The following is a 17,738-nucleotide window of genomic DNA, read 5'->3' as shown; positions in this document are numbered from 1 at the left end:
GTCCTTGTGCACCTTTTCTCTTTTTTTCCCCCCTTTCCAATTTGGCTTCTGTTTTTAGTTGTATCTTCTGCGTTCAAGTTTCTCTGCTAGAGAAATCTCAAATCTGGATCTTCTCCACCTGATCCAGACCCTTGAAGGGTCAGAAAAGCTTTATTATTAAGCTTATAACAATATTGTAATTTTTAGAGACCCCATTTTTTGACAGTAAGGTATAACAGCCGTGTCACACAACCACTACGTACACTTTACACATTTTCCACGTGTGAAATTTCGGTCTTTGGTGATACATGCGTGATACATGTAATTCATGAGTGTTCCTTGCGTTCGTCATTCATCGACGTGCGCAGATGTCCCTCGATGGGTCTTTACGTGAATTCTGTTTTGAGCTGTTCGAAATTTTTGATTGGTTGAGAATTATGCAGGTAACATGTATTTTACCTAGTGTATATGCAATTAGTCCTTAAATCTTACGCAATTGCGTGTGATTTTTGCGAGATGCATATGCAAATTTGTGGCTTTCTACGACCGTTCCATGTATGTCCACATATTTCCAACTTTAATATCAGATACGTACGTGATATGTACGGCGCACATATCACGTTAAAATTATGTAATTGATGCACGACTTTCGGGCCAAATTTGGCTTTTAAGTTGATTTACGTGTTCTTTGCGTGGTTTATTCGTATTTCTTGAAATTTTAACGTGGTTCATTCCTAAGACATCTGGGAAAATTTCCCATACAGACCAAAACTTTCCTCACTTTTTGCACGAATATTCAGGCATGACAAATTTTCATCCATGAAATATGCGCGAAATGTATGTAGTGGCTGTGTGACTTAGCCTTAAATATCAAAATTAAAAGAAATAAAAGCTCTTTGTGCAATAAAAATATTTAAAATACAGATTTAGACTAAGAATTTGATTACTTAACTAAATCAAATTATTTTTATCATAATGTATTAATTAAAATCAATTTATTTATTTAAATTAATTTATTAATTTATGCTCCTGAAGGTAAAAATACTTAATACGTATAAAGAAATTGGTCATATTTACACTGAGATGAGGTCACTGCGGTTAACTATTTTAAAGTGTAAATAAAAGGATACAATTAGACAAAAAACATTCATACAAAAAAAAATCCTTTTTTCATGCTATTGTTCTTTCCTGTCATTGAGTTTGTATTGTCCTAACATAATTTAGCGGAGCAGAATTAGAACGGAAAGGCCAGCTGTTCAGTGAACCTGAAGGGCTTGGTTTCATTGATGGTGCACATCATGTCTCTTGTACGACGAAGGCGCCGCTCCTCCAGCACCAGCCTGCGGGAGTGCTCTCGAGCAGCCTGCTCCTCGGCTAGCTTCTCTGCCCGCTTCCGTTTCAGCCAGCTGAGGAATGGAGGAGAACTACAGTTTCAGTCGACTGCTAAAAATGTACACATGGAGGCTTTCTGCATAAAACTTTCATTGGCATCTTTTGGAAAAAGGTTTTCGTGTTTCACTTTGGAGAGGTTGTTTTAAACCAAACTGTTTCTTAAGTCATGGAAACTTGGATTCCGTTAAATAATGGTTAACAGAGGTGTTATTACTGAATAATGAAAGAATGAAGCTCACAGTTTAAAGGCATGTTCACACTCCTCACGGCTGTGTAACAAGTAACCACTGTCCTCCTCCAGCCTCTTCATCTTCACAAGCTGTCTTTCTTTCTGCTGCTGCTCATATTTCCTCTGAAGCCACGACCTGAAGGCTTCATCTGGGTCCGCGGATTCTCTCTGTGAGGACCAGAGAAAGCACTTTTAAAATGTGTATTATTCATCCATTTACATGTGTATTTGTTGGCAAAATGGACGTTTTAAGGAAAATAATGTGAACAGACATGTTATGGCCTAGGAATAAGTATTTTTTTACTGAATTGATACAGAACCTTTAACGAATAAGCTTGATTGTATATTGAAAATAGTCTTGAAATATTTTACATTTTTAGTTAAAAAAATAGTAGGATTTTATAAAATAACAACTTATTGGCTGTATTTTTTCCTCTCAGTCCTAATCCGATTGGCCAAAAGTGTTTATATATAAGTGTCTTTGTTTATGTTTAGTAAAAATGTATCTATTTATGGAGAATTGTTTAAATTTTTTTTATTTTTATTGATCCCTACGTTTCACTCAAGAGTGAATATGGTTCCTAACAGCCAATCAATACTCCTAATGTCCATGTTGTTCCTGTGTTCTAGCTGGTTGTTGTGTCTTCCTGTGGCATACTTGACAGTTGATCCTCTCTATCTCCTGGGCTCGATGGATCCGTTTCTCCTCCTGAAGCTGCTCCCTCTTCCTCAACACCCAGGCTTTAAAAGCCTGCTCGTTCTCCTGCCTCTTTAACTCCTCTTCCTCGTGTTTTCTCTGCTCTGCCTGAAAGGAGGGAAATAGGGGAGGACAATGACCTGACCTGTGTAAAAAGATATTTTTTCTCGCCATTTTTGATGGTATTCACCTCTTTGGCCAGCTTGTCTTTCCTCTCCTGGACTCTCTGCAGCAGCTCCTTCTGCTGGGGAGAGAGCGTGAACGTGGCCTGACAGGGCGTCCCGGTGGCAGACTGCACCCGTCTCCTGCTGTTTATCCTCTGACTGCCTGCCTGCCTGTGGCTTGCTGAACTGGGCCTGATCCTGGACTGGGTTGGCGGCCTGGGGGTCTGAAGGTGTCCCAGGTGGAAGGAGGAGGAGCCGGCTCTAAGTCGCAGAGAGGAAGAGGAGGAGCTGGGGCTCTTTCGGGGGTTCCCGCTCTGCTGCTGAAAGGTTGATGAGGAGGGTGAGTCGTTGCTGAAGCAGGTTGTTATTGGAGGAAGAAGGCCCTGACTCTCCACATCCTTCATACTAACCAAATCAAACTTTCCATCCTTTTCGACAAGCACCTTACCCTCTCTGTGCCCCAAGTCTTCCTTTAATCCTTCATTAGGAATGCTTTCGAAACGTGGGGAAAGTTTTAATTCAGACATCTTCTCTAAAACCTCAGCATCAGCCCTTGAATCTCTAGTTTTGTCCTTGTCGCCTTTTCCCTCTTCAACCTCCCTGTCATTGCCGCCTGTCTCAAATGGCGATGGAGGAACCACCAAATCCACCAGCTTTTCTTTAAAATGAAGCCTCCTCTTTCTTGTGATATCTGGTGTTTCTTGTTCCTGCAGCTCCCTGTTGGCCTGCTGGATCTTCTCCAATATGTACTTCTTCTCCTCATCTGTCTGACCCTCCACCTCTGGAGGAGGTGGTATGGTGGGTAACACTTTACCGGGGCTATCTCTGTCTGAGTCGTACTCCAGCGGCTCCATGGGAGGAGGCCACTTTTCTTCATCTTCGGCGTTTTCTGCTTTTTTTCCTTTCCCTTCCAGTTGTTTCTCGTCCACTTCCAGTTCCTTGTCTATTTCTGCCTCTATGTCATCATAATTGGATCCCTGGGAGGTAGAGAGGGCAAACATGCCATGAATTCATCACTGAGGCTTGAATGCAGATAAAAGAGCAGCATCAACACTCTGCGGGTAACAGTCTGCTGCTGTGATAACAGATATGCTTGTATGCTCATCAATACTGCATTTTAGAGCAGAGCTGTGACATTATACCACTGCAAGTCAGAAGCATTGGTTTCACATGTGATCGGCGATGTCTCTGATCAGGTAACTCAACACTGCCAACTGTTTTGCAGAGCGCCTTCAGTCATCAGCGGTTATAAAACACACACTCTGCCGTAAGATGAGCAAACACAGCTTCACATAAAAAAATGTAAAAAACTATGTGATCCAGAGCATCTCACCTGATCCTCACTTCGACTCTCCTCACTTATTAACCAGTCTAGATCCTTCTCAAAGTCATCTTCATACTCCTCCTGAGAGTTTTTGTATACAGTCTCAGTCATAATCAACAACTAAGAGAAGAGACACACAAAGAAGAATAAGTTCTTTTAGTTGCGGTTAGTAGCAGTCTTCACCAAAACACATATAAGGCTTTACACTGACCAACAACAACAGCTTGTACATATTTTCTTTTGCTCTATGCTTAAAATCTGTAAAACATCTAACAACATTTTTTTAAGAAATGAATAAAATCAAATATTCTATTTTAGAGATAGATTAGCTTTTTACAGGAAAATTACAACTATTTTCAATTAGGTTTAACTATTTGACCACAAATGCATGATAAAGCAATTAGTTACAATCACGTAACACGTATGACAATTTGCTGCACATGTGCCGTAACGTAAAGTAAACACGAGGATACTATCGGGATCCATTAAACTTCAATTAAACAAATATCTAAGCCAGATCATCATTGTTCTCAACTGATCATCTTGCTAAAATAAATACATAAATAAAAATATAAATTAAAAAAACTATCACCAAAAAAAATCAATTAAAGAATGAAAAAGTCAGTGTTCCAGAATGATTCTGCCATTTGTTTATAAGAGACCCATCAATAAAAATGGTGTCAAACATTTTTGGACTTAAAAACTTTATAAATGAAAAAAAAAAAAGTATGGTAAATTATTTTGAAGCCATAAATCAATATATATTTTTAAACATGTCATTATTTACATTATATACATATAATTGTATAAATAACTTGTACAATAAAAAAGGAGGGGGTAAAAGCAATTAAAACAGAATATCTTTGTTTTTATTCATTTATTTTCGGATTTTTGCATATACATTTATAGAATAATGAATTTATTGTTATTTCACCACTTAAATTCATATGCTCGCAGGAAACCAGACTAGCTAGCTGTAACCTTTAGCCTATAATGTGTTTAGAGTGGTTTAGTCAGCTGTCTGTTTATTTTAGTTTTTGTTGCTCTCCACTTTGTTCAAGGAACAAGTTGCTTTTCAGAAACTTGCACTAAATTCAGTTTATTTTTTGCAGCATAGTTGGTCTAATTAAAATAAACAGAACAGGACAGAGGACATATTATTAAAATAAACCAGCCACCCCCCAGCACTAGCATTAACACAGAGTAGTAGGCAGCAAAACTCACCAGAATCCTCTTGCTGCGCAGTTTTCGCCTTTATTTAGAGACACTTCTTCTCCATCTAGGTGGTCCACAAACGCGTGGACGTCTCCAAAGCAACACCTGTGCACATAATCTGCTTCCACTCCCCCTACGGCCCCGAAAGGTTTTTAATAGTCTCGTTGTCATAGTGACGAACAACACTCTTTACTGTCTGAGCATGCGCACATGTGAAAACAATTCGATTGAACTCGTAAAATCGTTCAAAAGCAGTTCAAACCTTGTAATTTCACCGGCAATGCTATTATATATCGTACATAAGCAAAGGTAAATAATGATAATAATAACAATGATTAAAACTTTCTGTAAGATTATATACTTTTAATGGATTTAAATCATTTGTTTTACTTTCAGCGAATTCTTGCTTCTCGTGACATAATCGTAAATTGGTAATTTTATGTCTACTCTACTTTGGCCACTATCTTGTGTTTTTTTTTTTTTTTTTTTGTGCGTTTTTCCATAAATTAAGTGTGCTAAAAGCTTCCTTTAGCAATTACAGAATTATGCTTAAAAACCATTAAGCAATTATGCTTTAATCGGTGATTTATCATTGGTACCCATCTGTTATTTTACACAATATTTAATGTTTATAGTAAAAAATCTATTCTAATAATAATATGACAAACGTAAACATGCCGAACCAGACATGGGAAGTCGTGAATAAAGCACGGGAGTGTGGTGTGGGAGCGATGCACTCTGGGTAATGCCGTTTTTTGCGGGCATTTGCCGCTGTGTTCAGGTAATAACAAACTACTTTTCCCATAATGCCATTGTTTACACCAGAAACCGCACACCCCTTTGCCTGACTTTTAAAACACGACTGATAGCACGTAAGCAGAACTTCAGATAATGTTGAGAGCGATAATTACACATTAACCAGGAAAGGCCGCGAAGCACCTTTACGGTATTTTCTCAAAATGGCAACTATCGTTCATTTTTCGGCGCTTTCGACAACGAGACTATGTTTAAAATCCCATTTTAAGGGTCTTGCTCGTTCATGCGAGTCCACGTTCATTTTATCAGGAAGCCGCGGTCCGTCACAGTCTTTGTTCCCGGGAAGGAGATGGTTTTCCAGGGGCACCGGCGTGAGGTTCATGTCCCACGGGACCGCGGGCGGACAGTCGGCCGGACGAAGAGGAGCCTTGGCGATTAGCGGAGCCGCAGCTCTCACCGCTGCTGCAGCTGTTGCGGGATTGTTGGCCAACGGGAACCACTTCCAGCGCGCGGAGATGGCAACCAGGATTTCAGGAGCAGTAGAGAACAGGGAGCAGGAGGCTGAGATCGTCGAGAGATGTCGGAGGTTCATGTCTGCTCCGGTGACCGACATCAGCGTGCTCCAAAGCAGGAAGGAGGAGATGCGGACCAAGATGGAGTTGCTGATCATGGAGACGCAGGCTGAGTTTTGTAAAGCCTTGGAGGAGGTGGACGGTGGGACCTTTAAAGTAGACCGATGGGAGAGGAAGGAAGGTGAGATTCCATTGTCTCATCTGATATTCTGGCCTTCAGTGAACACCTCTTTAACCCCTTTGTGTCTTCATGCAAGGCGGTGGAGGAATCAGCTGTGTGATGCAGGATGGAAAGGTGTTTGAGAAGGCCGGCGTCAACGTGTCAGTGGTTTCTGGGTACCTGACAGAGGAGGCTGCGAAGCAGATGAGGAGCAGAGGAAAAGTCCTGAAAGGGAAAGATGGTGGGGTTTACATTTGGACACCAAAAGGGTCGCGTCTAGTGAGACCTGGCATGTCTCAGGTGGGGCCCTGCTTTGTTTTTATGCTTTCAGGTAAATTACCATTTAGTGCCATGGGAGTGAGCTCCGTGATTCACCCCAAGAACCCCCACATACCCACAGTGCACTTCAACTACAGATACTTTGAGATTGAAGAGGAGGATGGTGAGTGGCGGTCCTTTAAGACGGCGTCTGTGTCTTGGTGTCAGTGTCACTATTGAGTGAGTCGAACAACGGCCCCTGTCTTCTTCTTTGGTGTGTGCCGTGCGTTTGTCTTCCAGGCAGTAAGCAGTGGTGGTTTGGTGGAGGAACGGATCTGACGCCAGTTTACATAGATAAAGAGGACGCCTTCCACTTCCACAACACCCTAAAGGAAGCCTGCGACAAGCACCACCCGCAGTACTATCCAGACTTCAAGAAATGGTACGGCTCCCTCAATCCTCGATGTCTGAAGTGTGTGTGTGCGCTTTGGCACGCGTGCATTTGTGACCCTGATTTCAGTTTCAGCATTACGATGGGTGTGTCCCCGCTGTTGGGTGATGATAAGTGCAAGTCTACAGCTGTTTTAGAGAAACCGTTGAGTCCCTGAATGACCAGGGTGGACATAGATAAATGGGATAGGGGCTCTTTATCTGAAGTTAGAAAGAAATATAGGAAATGGACATGTTTGGTAAAACGGCCTCTCTTTACCACTCTAACAGATTTTCTTTCTGCCTAAACTAGTCGACAAAAGAAATCATCTGATTGCAAGCGAATGCTTTTGTCTTCCAGGTGTGACCGCTACTTTTTCGTGCGCCACAGAGGAGAGACTCGTGGAATAGGAGGGATCTTCTTCGATGACTTGGACTCCCCAGGTCAGGAGGAGGCATTCAACTTTGTGAAGAGCTGTGCCCGCACCGTGGTGCCCTGCTACCTCCCCATCGTCTACAAGCATCTCAACGACTCGTTTACCGATGAGGAGAAGGACTGGCAGCAGATTCGACGAGGAAGGTAAGAAAAGATGGTCGATTTTACAAATGACCGATCTTCCGTAACATGTAGTACACAGAAATACTTTTTCTTCGGCATGTATTTGCTTTACTACAACAAATAACCTTAAATCAGGGTAGAGGCAGGACACACAAAAACAAATGTTAAACGTAGTATCAAATATAATACCTGTTAACAGGATGATAAATAAATGATCAGTTTAGATTTCTCCACTGTTAGATGTTTAATAAAATAATATTTTTCTACGGTACTACAAAAACAGAGTCAATAGATGCTTTTACTAATGCTGCGTTCATGTCTGCAGATCTTGCTCCAGGCTTTTTCTGTCACAGCTCTATTCCGATGTATGAAAGACTCGGGTGTCATATCCTTCCAGGCCAAGCCCAAACTGCAAATATTCATTTCTCCTCCATCATCAATTTTCAAACGGTTGGCACTTATGGCGCTTTTAAAAAAGACTTAACCCGTACGTCGCTACCAAATCAGAGTCTCTGATTGGGGTCATAGTTCAACCGGTTTTTCAAAGCGGGTTCTATGGCGGTGCATTTTGTACGTAGAGCCCGAAACGGACTTAAAAACCTGCTGGCCACGTGTGAACGCTAGAAGTTGGAACGCGGACGCCCGTAACGTCCGCAGGCTCGCATTTAGATAGACTTTGAATTACAAGTGGTTGCTTGAAGGTGCGTTTCCAAGCCGAGTGTGAACATAGCATCAGGTAACTTCAGATGTAAAGCTGCACTTTCCATCTGTGAGGTTTAGAAGTCAAAGAAAGTCCCGGCTGTGCAGAGCGCCTCAGTGGGGAGTCATCAGGATGCAGGAGATGAAGAGAGGCTTTATTACTAGACACAGTTCAATTTTTTATTATTTTATTCATTTTTTTATTTTTATTTATTTGTTTTGGGGGGAAAAGGGGCTTTTGGTTCAGGTTCAAAGATGTTGCTAAGTATTTTCTTGAAATATTTCAAATTGAAGGAGGATGACAAAATAACAACAGGTATGAATTCTGGGTTTTGGAGGTAAATTAATAATTACATCTGCAGCTTTGCTATATAAACAAGTGAATAGATTTGAGAGTAAAGTGATGAAGAGCTTCTAATCACATTTGGTAAGTTATTTTTCCTTTTAACCCTTGTGCTATCCTATGACCCCAGCCTTACATTGACGTGTTCTCCCTACCATGACAAAGGTGGAAAGATTTCATGTAATCCATGGACACCAGTGAAGATCACAAATCATTGAAGAAAAAAGGTTCAGAGCACTGTCTAGTGGGTCTAGATGACCCAACTCCCAACGTTAAAATGCCTAGGATAGCACAAGGGTTACATGTCTCTTTGCTGTTTTTCCTTCTTGTTCGTAAAATGTAAGCGTTTCTATTGGCCCGACTGAAGCTGCAGCAGTCACAGCTGGTTTGTTGTGTGCTGTAGATACGTGGAGTTCAACCTGGTCTACGACAGGGGGGTGAAGTTCGGCCTGGCCACTCCCGGCTCCAGAATCGAGAGCATCCTGATGTCCCTCCCCCTCACTGCCAGGTACACTGACGTCTTCTTGCTCTTCTGCGACGCCTTCATGCTTGGTAACGGCCCCTTCCTCCCTCCCCAGGTGGGAGTACATGCAAGAGCCTGACAAAGGTTCCAGGGAAGCAGAGATGCTGGAGGTTTTGCGAAACCCCAAAGAGTGGGTTTGAGCAGTTTATTCGTCAGGATGACATCATTTCCAGGAAATCTTTGTTTGCTCTATTTTGTTCAGCTGTGATGCGTTTTTCTTTTTTATTGAGGTCTTAACATGAGACTGCGTTTACACCAATTGCACATTTGTAATACAGGTTATCCTTCTCTTCGGGTTGATTTTTAAATGTGAAACCTGCTGAAACCTTATCACACTTTGAACTAAATAAGCCTTTGTGTTCAGCTGAGCAGCTTTGCAGTCTTCTTACGTCATTGAATCCGTCCCTTTAGAACGTTTTTTCTCCTTTTATACGCCTGGCATGAATGTTGCTCGCTTTACTTAAACCTGAGGACGTTTTCGGTCTTCCTCACGTCACTAACAACGGACTGAAAAATGGGGATAGAAGGGCAAACAGTCTGAGTTTGTCAGTCACTGCTGCTTTTAAATGTCAATAAAAGACTTGTGTACATTGAAGACAAGGACTTTGAGTGGTTAAGTCTTGATCCAGTGTAGTTGTGTGTTCTCTGAACTGTGGTTAAAGCGTGACCTCCTGGTTTGTTCAGATCATGTTTCACAGAACCTTCATGTTCCTTAGGGCTATCAATAGACCATAACTCGCATTATGTGCCGTTTAATTATGTTTCTCTCCTGGTTCCAATAGTCATTTAGCAAACACTTTGATCTAAAGTAGTTTGCACTGGAGGAACATCCTGGGGGCATTGTGGATTTTAATTAACTCAGCCAGTTAAAACTAATACTTTAGCATTTTAGCAACTTTGAAAACTCCCTAAATGAAAATTCTACCCGTTTTCTTTTTCTCTTTCAATATTATTCTCATTCAGAAAGACAAAACTTCCAAAAATTAAAGACCTTTATGGCAGTAATTGCATTATTTTAAGCTAAGAAAAATAAAGACAAAACACATTAGATGTCTTATTACAAATAAATTCAACCTTTTGCATAAGTTAATGCTAAAGTTTTCTTTACAGTTCTTATGTGACATTGTTATATAAGGCAATACAAAAACAGTCAAGTAACAGCACATTGATCAAATCAAAGCAACCAATCCAACAGCAGTTTGCTTCAATTTTAAACCAAATGTGCAAAAAAAAAAAAAAAAAAAAATCAGTGCTTAAGGTCTGCGAGTGTGGACGAGAAATGTTTACATTTATTTGCATTGGAGGACAGTTTTGGTTCTTGTCTATTCAGAAAATTGCATACCAAAGATTAGATCCCTCCAAGTATTTACATTATCATCCAAAATGATGCTAAAAAAACCTCAAACCAAACGTATTTACTAACTCCCTTCGAGTATAAACACAAAGTGCCTTTGTTTTGTCCCAATCTACTGCAGTTCAGTAACATCAATATCCATTCCTATGCAACTTTCATTTACTCTATACACATTTACAATCCATTGCAGTGCATTGCACAGCTCAATTTAGAGTTTATTCCAAAGTTTCTTTCTCTGCTGCATTCGGGCCTCGATTCCTGGGCAAAGTTATGGCTGCTGGTGGAAGGTGCACGTTGTGAAACGAGTCAGAGGTCACACGTGCTTTTCAAGCAAGAGGACGTTTCACAGTCAGTCAAATGGGGCTGTGCGTGATCCATAAGCGGGCTGAGTGTTAACGGTTCAAAGCCGGCACTAACCTCAGCTGGAAAAGCTGAAGTCATGCATCAAACAGGTAAAAAGCACAGATACAAAACAGCACCTGTTTTTACAGACGCAGTCTGCAGAAATGTCTAATGCATTTTGTGTAAATGCATTGACTTAAAAGGAGATCATGTACACCTAATCAAAGAAGGCAGTTTTAAAACCCATAGATTCTAGTCAATAAAGTGAAAAAGGGAATTATTTACTTTGTTTTACAAAGGGTTTTGGTGGTTTTATTTACCGGTAAGCCGTTTTGTTTGCCTTTAATAAAACGGGATGTCATTTCCAGTTTGCACACAGTGACGGCTGAACTCCAGCTGCTCAGCACTAAACACCCAAAAAGCCAAGTAAAGCAGCTCAAGTGCCGTTTTCTATGCATTTCCACATTCTCTTAACATTTTCCTCATTAAATTATCCACTTTACTGAAAGACAATGAGGCTGGATATGGCGGTTCTTAATCATGCAGTTAACTTTTGTAAGGCTTAAGTAGTTAAATGTATTTGTTAAAGAAAATTTCCTCTTTTGTAACTGGTTTTGAAAAACTTAAGTTAAAGTTAAATGTAACATTAGAAACTCTAGAATTTTTCTTTCACTTTAAAATTGGAGATCAAATGTATTTACAAAATGTTACGGGATGAAAAACATAAGCGCACTGAAGAGCTTTAAAACTTCCATAAGTACTTATAATGGCCGTTTTATGCTTTAGGTTGCATGCATTTTTAAAATTTTTGCATTCTAGAAAGATCTGCTACAACGCAACACAAAATCAATGTGAAAGCTTTAGCGCTGCGATAATCTCCCTTCTATCTTCCACTAAAGTTAGTTCAACAAAACCTGCATGAAAATGACGGGGCAGTGAATGAGTTGTTCATGTTGAATGTGAGGCAGGTGGTACGGCAGCAGAAGTGCCAGACTATGACACCATCAGTGCAGGTTAAGACGTCTGTTTGGGTGGTTGGTCTACTTAACTTGCCCACGACTGCTCCTGGTGGAACTGGAGTGAACTATATCATCGTACTGTGGAGGAAGTTCCGTCTCAATCCTGACGTCTGTATGGCCCACGGCCTCCTCGTACGACGGTGGAGGGTCTTCCGCGCTTCCTGGCGTATTTCCTGAGCCCAGAAAGGCTGGGCAGCTGTGGATACTGAGTTCTGTTTGGTCCCTGTGCTGGTGATCCCTCCCCAAATGGTCTAAGGAAACAGTCGACAGAACCTGGTTGTGGTGTGAATGTCCGAGGCCGCGCTGTGAGGGTTTCCGGGAGTGACACCGCCACACGGTGATGGCCACGGCGGCGATGACGAACAGAACCAGCAGTAACGGCACAACTAGGTACAACGATTGGACTCCGCCCGGCACCGTCCCCAGACCGCCGGGGGGGCTGCTCTCTCGCACATATTCATTCCAGAACTGCTTCTGCACAGCAACACCAGAGAAATAGGCAACATAAGAAACTTAGTCAGCGGCAACAAGACTAACATGGCTCACGACACCCCCACCACACACAGCACGAGTGTTACACTAAAGTAACATGACAAAACAAAGAAGAGAGCCCAATAAAAAGTAGGATACAAAAGCATACTATTATATTAGGTGGTTAAAAAAATGCATCTTTAAAGGATTCTTGAATACTTGGCATTACAGCAACACAGTGGCAGCAAAAAACTAAACCCAAACAAAAGTTGATTGTGATCATCCATCTGTGGGACTTTTGCAGGCCTCTCACAATAGTTTAACAAATATGCCCCCCTGTCTGGGGTCCACTGGGCTGTTCTTCCTGTAGATAAAAACAAGCATTTCCTGATGGAAAGATACCGAGATTCCATTGGCTGCGTCTCTTGCTTTAGGATTCCAACGTCCCAACCAATAACACAGTAGGGGGATATTTTAAATTATTTAGGAAATTATTTGAAAAGAATGTGTACACATTTTTTATTATTTGTATCACACACAAAATAATTCCAGAAGAGACAAAGTATTTATCAGAAATTCAACAAAGAATAGACATGATGTCATTCACTGTTGTGTAGGTTAATATTTGTGGTCACGCCGTTTCTGTTTTGGAATTTTTAAAGCAAGTAAATCACAGCTTTGTTCTGAATAAAACAAGAGGACACCATGACTGTGGTACCAGCTGCACTCAAACATCTTATGGTGTTTGTAGCCGACACTAAACTGGAATGTTTAGGGTAAAACATGCCTGTGCAGACATCCGTGATTAAAAAAAAACAGGTTTCCTGCTGTTCTCACCGTCTTCTCATCGTCCTCAAAAGCTTCTCGGGCCTCCTCATAGGAGCAGATCTCCTCACGGCATTCCCTCTGAATGTTCCCAAACTTAATCTCCTCCAGCAGGAAGTTCGCCCTCCGCAGCCGCCTCAGCACGGCGTGGGCTGCGTCTGCTGGCAGGAACACTGCGAGGACAACAGAGGGGGGACGGTTGAAGACAAGGCCACAGTACAGGAAGTGACTAGGATTCAAGAAGAAGGTGTGAGAAAAAAAAAGTATAACAAGCAGCCAAGAAACGAGGAGACTAAACTACGGTTTGTCAATAGAACAGCAGGAGTGAAGCAGCAAAGAAAAAGTGACAGTTCACTTAAAAGAAGGCAGAAATGCAAAAAAAAAAAGAAAAAAGTCTCAAAAGAAGGGAGAAAAATCCGAAAACCAGAGAATGAAACAAAGAATGCAGAGCCACAGTGATCAGCGCCCACATTTCTAAGTTTAAAAGACAAAGGTTCTTTTGAATACGGATTACATTTTAGGCTGTGTAAAAATTTTGAGGCGGAACTAGGAAAGAACAGAGCATTATTCACTTTTATAAATAATAAAGAAAACCATTTACACTAACAGCACGATCTATGTGTGCCAACTATTAATATGACAACTTCAAAGGGGGACAACAACACAAAAAAGGAGGGAGAAATAGGAAATGTTTTCAACCTAAGATCTAACTACAGATTCCTAAAGTTGGACGACAGAGCTGAGACCACATTTAAGTCAAATTTCTGACAAACCTGATAAAGATCATGTGAAAGGCTTTAGTCTGTGAGAGTAAAAACAGGAGTTTAGTGTCAATAAACTTACGGTTTTCCATGATTCCTGCCAGTGTGTTTGGGGGTAAATTGTCTGTGGAAAGTTAAACACACAATGTAATGTTTTGAAGCTGTTGATGCAGGCAAATCTGCAATTAGCAAAGAGGATTCCTAAAACAGACAGCTATTTTAAAACAGGAGGGGTTAGAGGGTGTGTGACCTGAACAAAGGAAAATTCTTCCAAACACCTGAAACTTTCTAAATAAATAAAACTACTTCATATCCCATTATTTTGGAGGTCCTGAGGCCTTCAAGGGTGTGGCAGAGGCGCACGCGGCATACATGACTGAAGTGACAGCGACCAATGGCGGCTGCCGGACGGACTCCCACAGGAGCGTGATGCGGGAATCCTGCAAAACTGCCCCCAAAATAGATGACGACGGGCGGACGCATCCCAAACAAAGCACCGCCGCTCACTCCAATAGCCCCAGCGGTCGAGTGTCAGCCGCGGAGCTGTTCTCTAAAACGCGTTACGGCCAGCAGCGGTTAATTCTAGTCGGTAATCCGATTGGATGAGGTGGTTAGCGGCCGTTGGTTTGATAAACAGGGATGTTTAATAAGAGCCGCTACGGCACAGATTTAAACCACACTTGATTCAAACCAAATAGTTTTAAACACAGAAAAATGAAGTAATTCTGTTTTAACAACTAAATAAAGCTTTCCAGTAAACGAGAATTCATTACAAAAAGGAAACCAGATAGACGGCGCTTACCTCTCGCTCTTTCCCAAACTAATCATGGGCGATCCCCTCCCTGCTCCCTCCGCTAAACGAGAGTTGCTATGCGCACTGCGCAGGCGCGCAGCCCTGTTTTTCACGGTGGTCCCTCCCGTAGCATTAAAGAAACAGCCCCAATCAATCCCAGCAGTCCTGACGAAAATACCTGCAGGGAAAACAACAACAAATTATCAGCCATTGTTTGTAGCTTTGTGGGTTTTTTTTTAAACAAAAACTATTGCTTTTAATTACCAGCTATGTTTCTTCTAAGTACAGTAACTTAACTTTTAACTAATAACAATTATAGATTACATTTCCTTGATTAATGAAGCAAAAATATTGTTGTCCATGCGTGGACTGTACTTTTTAATAATTAAATTTCCCTTTGCCTTTTGGGTGGTGGAAATTAAGCAAAATAAGCTTTAATTTAACAAATAGGGTACAGACTATTCATTTCGAAAAAAGGATGGAGGAAAAATAAAACTCAATAGAAATAATAATAATAGTAATAACAATAATAAGTAATTACTTATCATTAAGTAATATAATAATAAGTAATACAAAAATACCTGCAGGGAAAACAACAACAAAAAATTATCAGCCATTGTTTGTAGCTTTTATTATTTTATATCAACTGCCAAAAATTATCTATTTATGTAAGATATGAATCTCTGGTCTCCTTTTTTGTTTTACTCATTATTAAGTAATTACTTATTATTATTATTACTATTATTATTATTTCTGTTCAGTTTTATTTTCCTCCTTCCTTTTTTCGACTGATTTGTCTGTATCCTATTTGTTAAATTAAAGCCCACCGGTATTTTGCTTGATTTCCACAACCCAAAAGGCAAAGGCACATTTAATTATTAAAAAGTACAGTCCACGCATAGCCAATAATCCTTTTGCTTCATCAATCAAGGAAAAGTAATCTATAATTGTTATTAGTTAAAAGTTAAGTTACTGTACTTAGAATAAAACATAGCTGGTAATTAAAAGCAATAGTTTTTGTTAGAAAACACGGGAAAAAGGTATATATATATTTTTGTCGATTTTGCATTTGACAATTAACAATTGACAATTGACAATGCAAAAGTAAATAATGTTAACAAATAATGTAGTTTAGTTAATTTTTTTGTTTATTATCCCTTTTTCTATCCTAGGCACTTTAACATTGGGAGTGGGGTCATCTAGACCCACTAGACAGTGCACTGAACCTTTTTTCTTCAATGATTTATGATCTTCACTGGTGTCCATGGATTACATGAAATCTTTCCACCTTTGTCATGGTAGGGAGAACACGTTAATGCAAGGGTGGAGTCATCTAAGATAGCACAAGGGATAATCTAATCATCACTGTTTGTTGAAAACAATTGTCATGTTATTTACTTCAACTTTCTACTGGCAATTTCTACAATTTTAACTGCAGGAACTAAAAAAATAAATATAAAAAATTAAGGGGAAATTACTTTGTGATCATAGTGGTGATGCAGTCAAGCATGGAAATCACTTGTGGTAACATTTGTTTCCTTGCTTTTCTTCTTTTTCACTTCTCAATAAAAGAAAATGCTGTTTTGTTTAAAGCCTGTGTGCATCAGAATTCTTCTGTGGGCTAAAATATACATTGTGTGCATAGGATGTTTGGAGAAAGAATAAGGAATAATGAATGTAAACATAAATAAGAAGAGAGAAAAAAGGGGAATTTTGTCAACGGAAAAATAAGTTACTTTTTTTTAATTAAAACAAGCCTTTTTTCAGCTCTTGATTTTTTTTGGGTGCTTTGATACTTTTATGGTTATGTTTGTGAAATATTTTGATAAAAAGAATTGCTTAAATGAGCAATTTTGTAACTAAAAGGACCATATCGAATTATTATTTTTTTGATTTTGTCGTGTTACATTTCAATACTCTCCTACTGTCCTCACCCAGAATATTACTTTTAAACGTTTATAAAAATAATAATAAAACATAATTTGTATGTAGAAAACTATAACATTCTTTGGTGGATGCTAAAACGGTTTGCCATTTTTTGAAATGTCCAAACAAAGAAAGTTAGGAAAAAATAATGTGTAACTTTCAATTATTACATTTCAACAGTAACTTAATGAATTTCACATGATTAACCTTTTGAAAAGTAATTAAACCCCCAACAGTATTTTTGCTGCACTTTTCTGCACAATGCTACTTTTGCATCACTGTGGACTAAGGGATATTACTTTATACTCAGATTTCATTTTGTTGTTTCTAAAGAATATAGTTTCACATTATTGTATTTATCTACTACTTACAAACAAATACTCTAGCTAAGTACTTTTAATGCCAATCTGTCCTTTTTTCTCTTACAAGGGTAATTGTTCAATTACTAATGTTTATTTTAAGTAAAATTGTCCAAAACATTTTTATATATGGTTACAGCCCATTTTATTGTAGGATATTTTCTAGTAATTCCTAACCCAGATATGTCCAAAGTCCGGCCAGTGGGCCAAATGAGGCCCTTGTTCAAATTTACACCAGTGCACAGACTCCTGCCAGTAAATCAACACACAGTCCCCAGCACTTTCTAAGAACTACAATTTATTGATCGTGATAGGCTAAATTACGTAATAAGATGTTTTTAATCTTGTAGCTACAACCTGTAGCTACGTGACCTTCAGAGCCTTAAGGGCCAAACAAGAAAAAAAATATTTAGTTTTCACTGTGATCAAAACCAACGGGTTTTGCTGAATGAGATCATTATTTGTCTTATTTTACTCTTCACATGAATACAATTTAGAAGTTTACAGTGAGCATTCAATAGTGAATAATATGTCAAATTTCACATGAACCCAGATTAAATGATGACAAAAGTTTTTATTTGTTTTTTCT

The 17,738-nt window shown here is 39.7% G+C and overlaps 3 protein-coding genes across 3 annotated transcripts; 1 reads left to right on the top strand and 2 right to left on the bottom strand.

Annotated features, from left to right (window-relative positions):
• Positions 1-450: 450 nt before the first annotated feature.
• Positions 451-5,688, bottom strand: ccdc181 (coiled-coil domain containing 181). The gene is made up of 6 exons (XM_004067855.4): positions 5,010-5,688; positions 3,795-3,905; positions 2,488-3,438; positions 2,259-2,405; positions 1,611-1,768; positions 451-1,385 (listed from the first exon to the last, which is right to left on the bottom strand). The coding sequence occupies exons 2-6, from the start codon at positions 3,894-3,896 to the stop codon at positions 1,214-1,216; spliced, it is 1,530 nt and encodes a 509-aa protein (XP_004067903.1). The 5' UTR covers positions 3,897-3,905; positions 5,010-5,688; the 3' UTR covers positions 451-1,213.
• Positions 5,689-5,833: 145 nt separating this feature from the next.
• Positions 5,834-9,899, top strand: cpox (coproporphyrinogen oxidase). Its single transcript, XM_004067720.4, has 7 exons — positions 5,834-6,509; positions 6,586-6,729; positions 6,820-6,930; positions 7,047-7,188; positions 7,537-7,755; positions 9,180-9,284; positions 9,355-9,899. The coding sequence occupies exons 1-7, from the start codon at positions 5,960-5,962 to the stop codon at positions 9,437-9,439; spliced, it is 1,356 nt and encodes a 451-aa protein (XP_004067768.1). The 5' UTR covers positions 5,834-5,959; the 3' UTR covers positions 9,440-9,899.
• Positions 9,900-10,340: 441 nt separating this feature from the next.
• On the bottom strand, positions 10,341-14,959 carry prrg1 (proline rich and Gla domain 1). Its single transcript, XM_004067719.4, has 4 exons — positions 14,874-14,959; positions 14,154-14,195; positions 13,323-13,483; positions 10,341-12,488 (listed from the first exon to the last, which is right to left on the bottom strand). The coding sequence occupies exons 2-4, from the start codon at positions 14,161-14,163 to the stop codon at positions 12,036-12,038; spliced, it is 624 nt and encodes a 207-aa protein (XP_004067767.1). The 5' UTR covers positions 14,164-14,195; positions 14,874-14,959; the 3' UTR covers positions 10,341-12,035.
• Between the last annotated feature and the right edge of the window lie 2,779 nt (positions 14,960-17,738).

This window comes from Oryzias latipes, chromosome 4 (assembly GCF_002234675.1).
Source record: "Oryzias latipes chromosome 4, ASM223467v1".
NCBI lineage: Eukaryota > Metazoa > Chordata > Actinopteri > Beloniformes > Adrianichthyidae > Oryzias > Oryzias latipes.
This window is presented reverse-complemented; position numbering and strand designations above follow the sequence as displayed.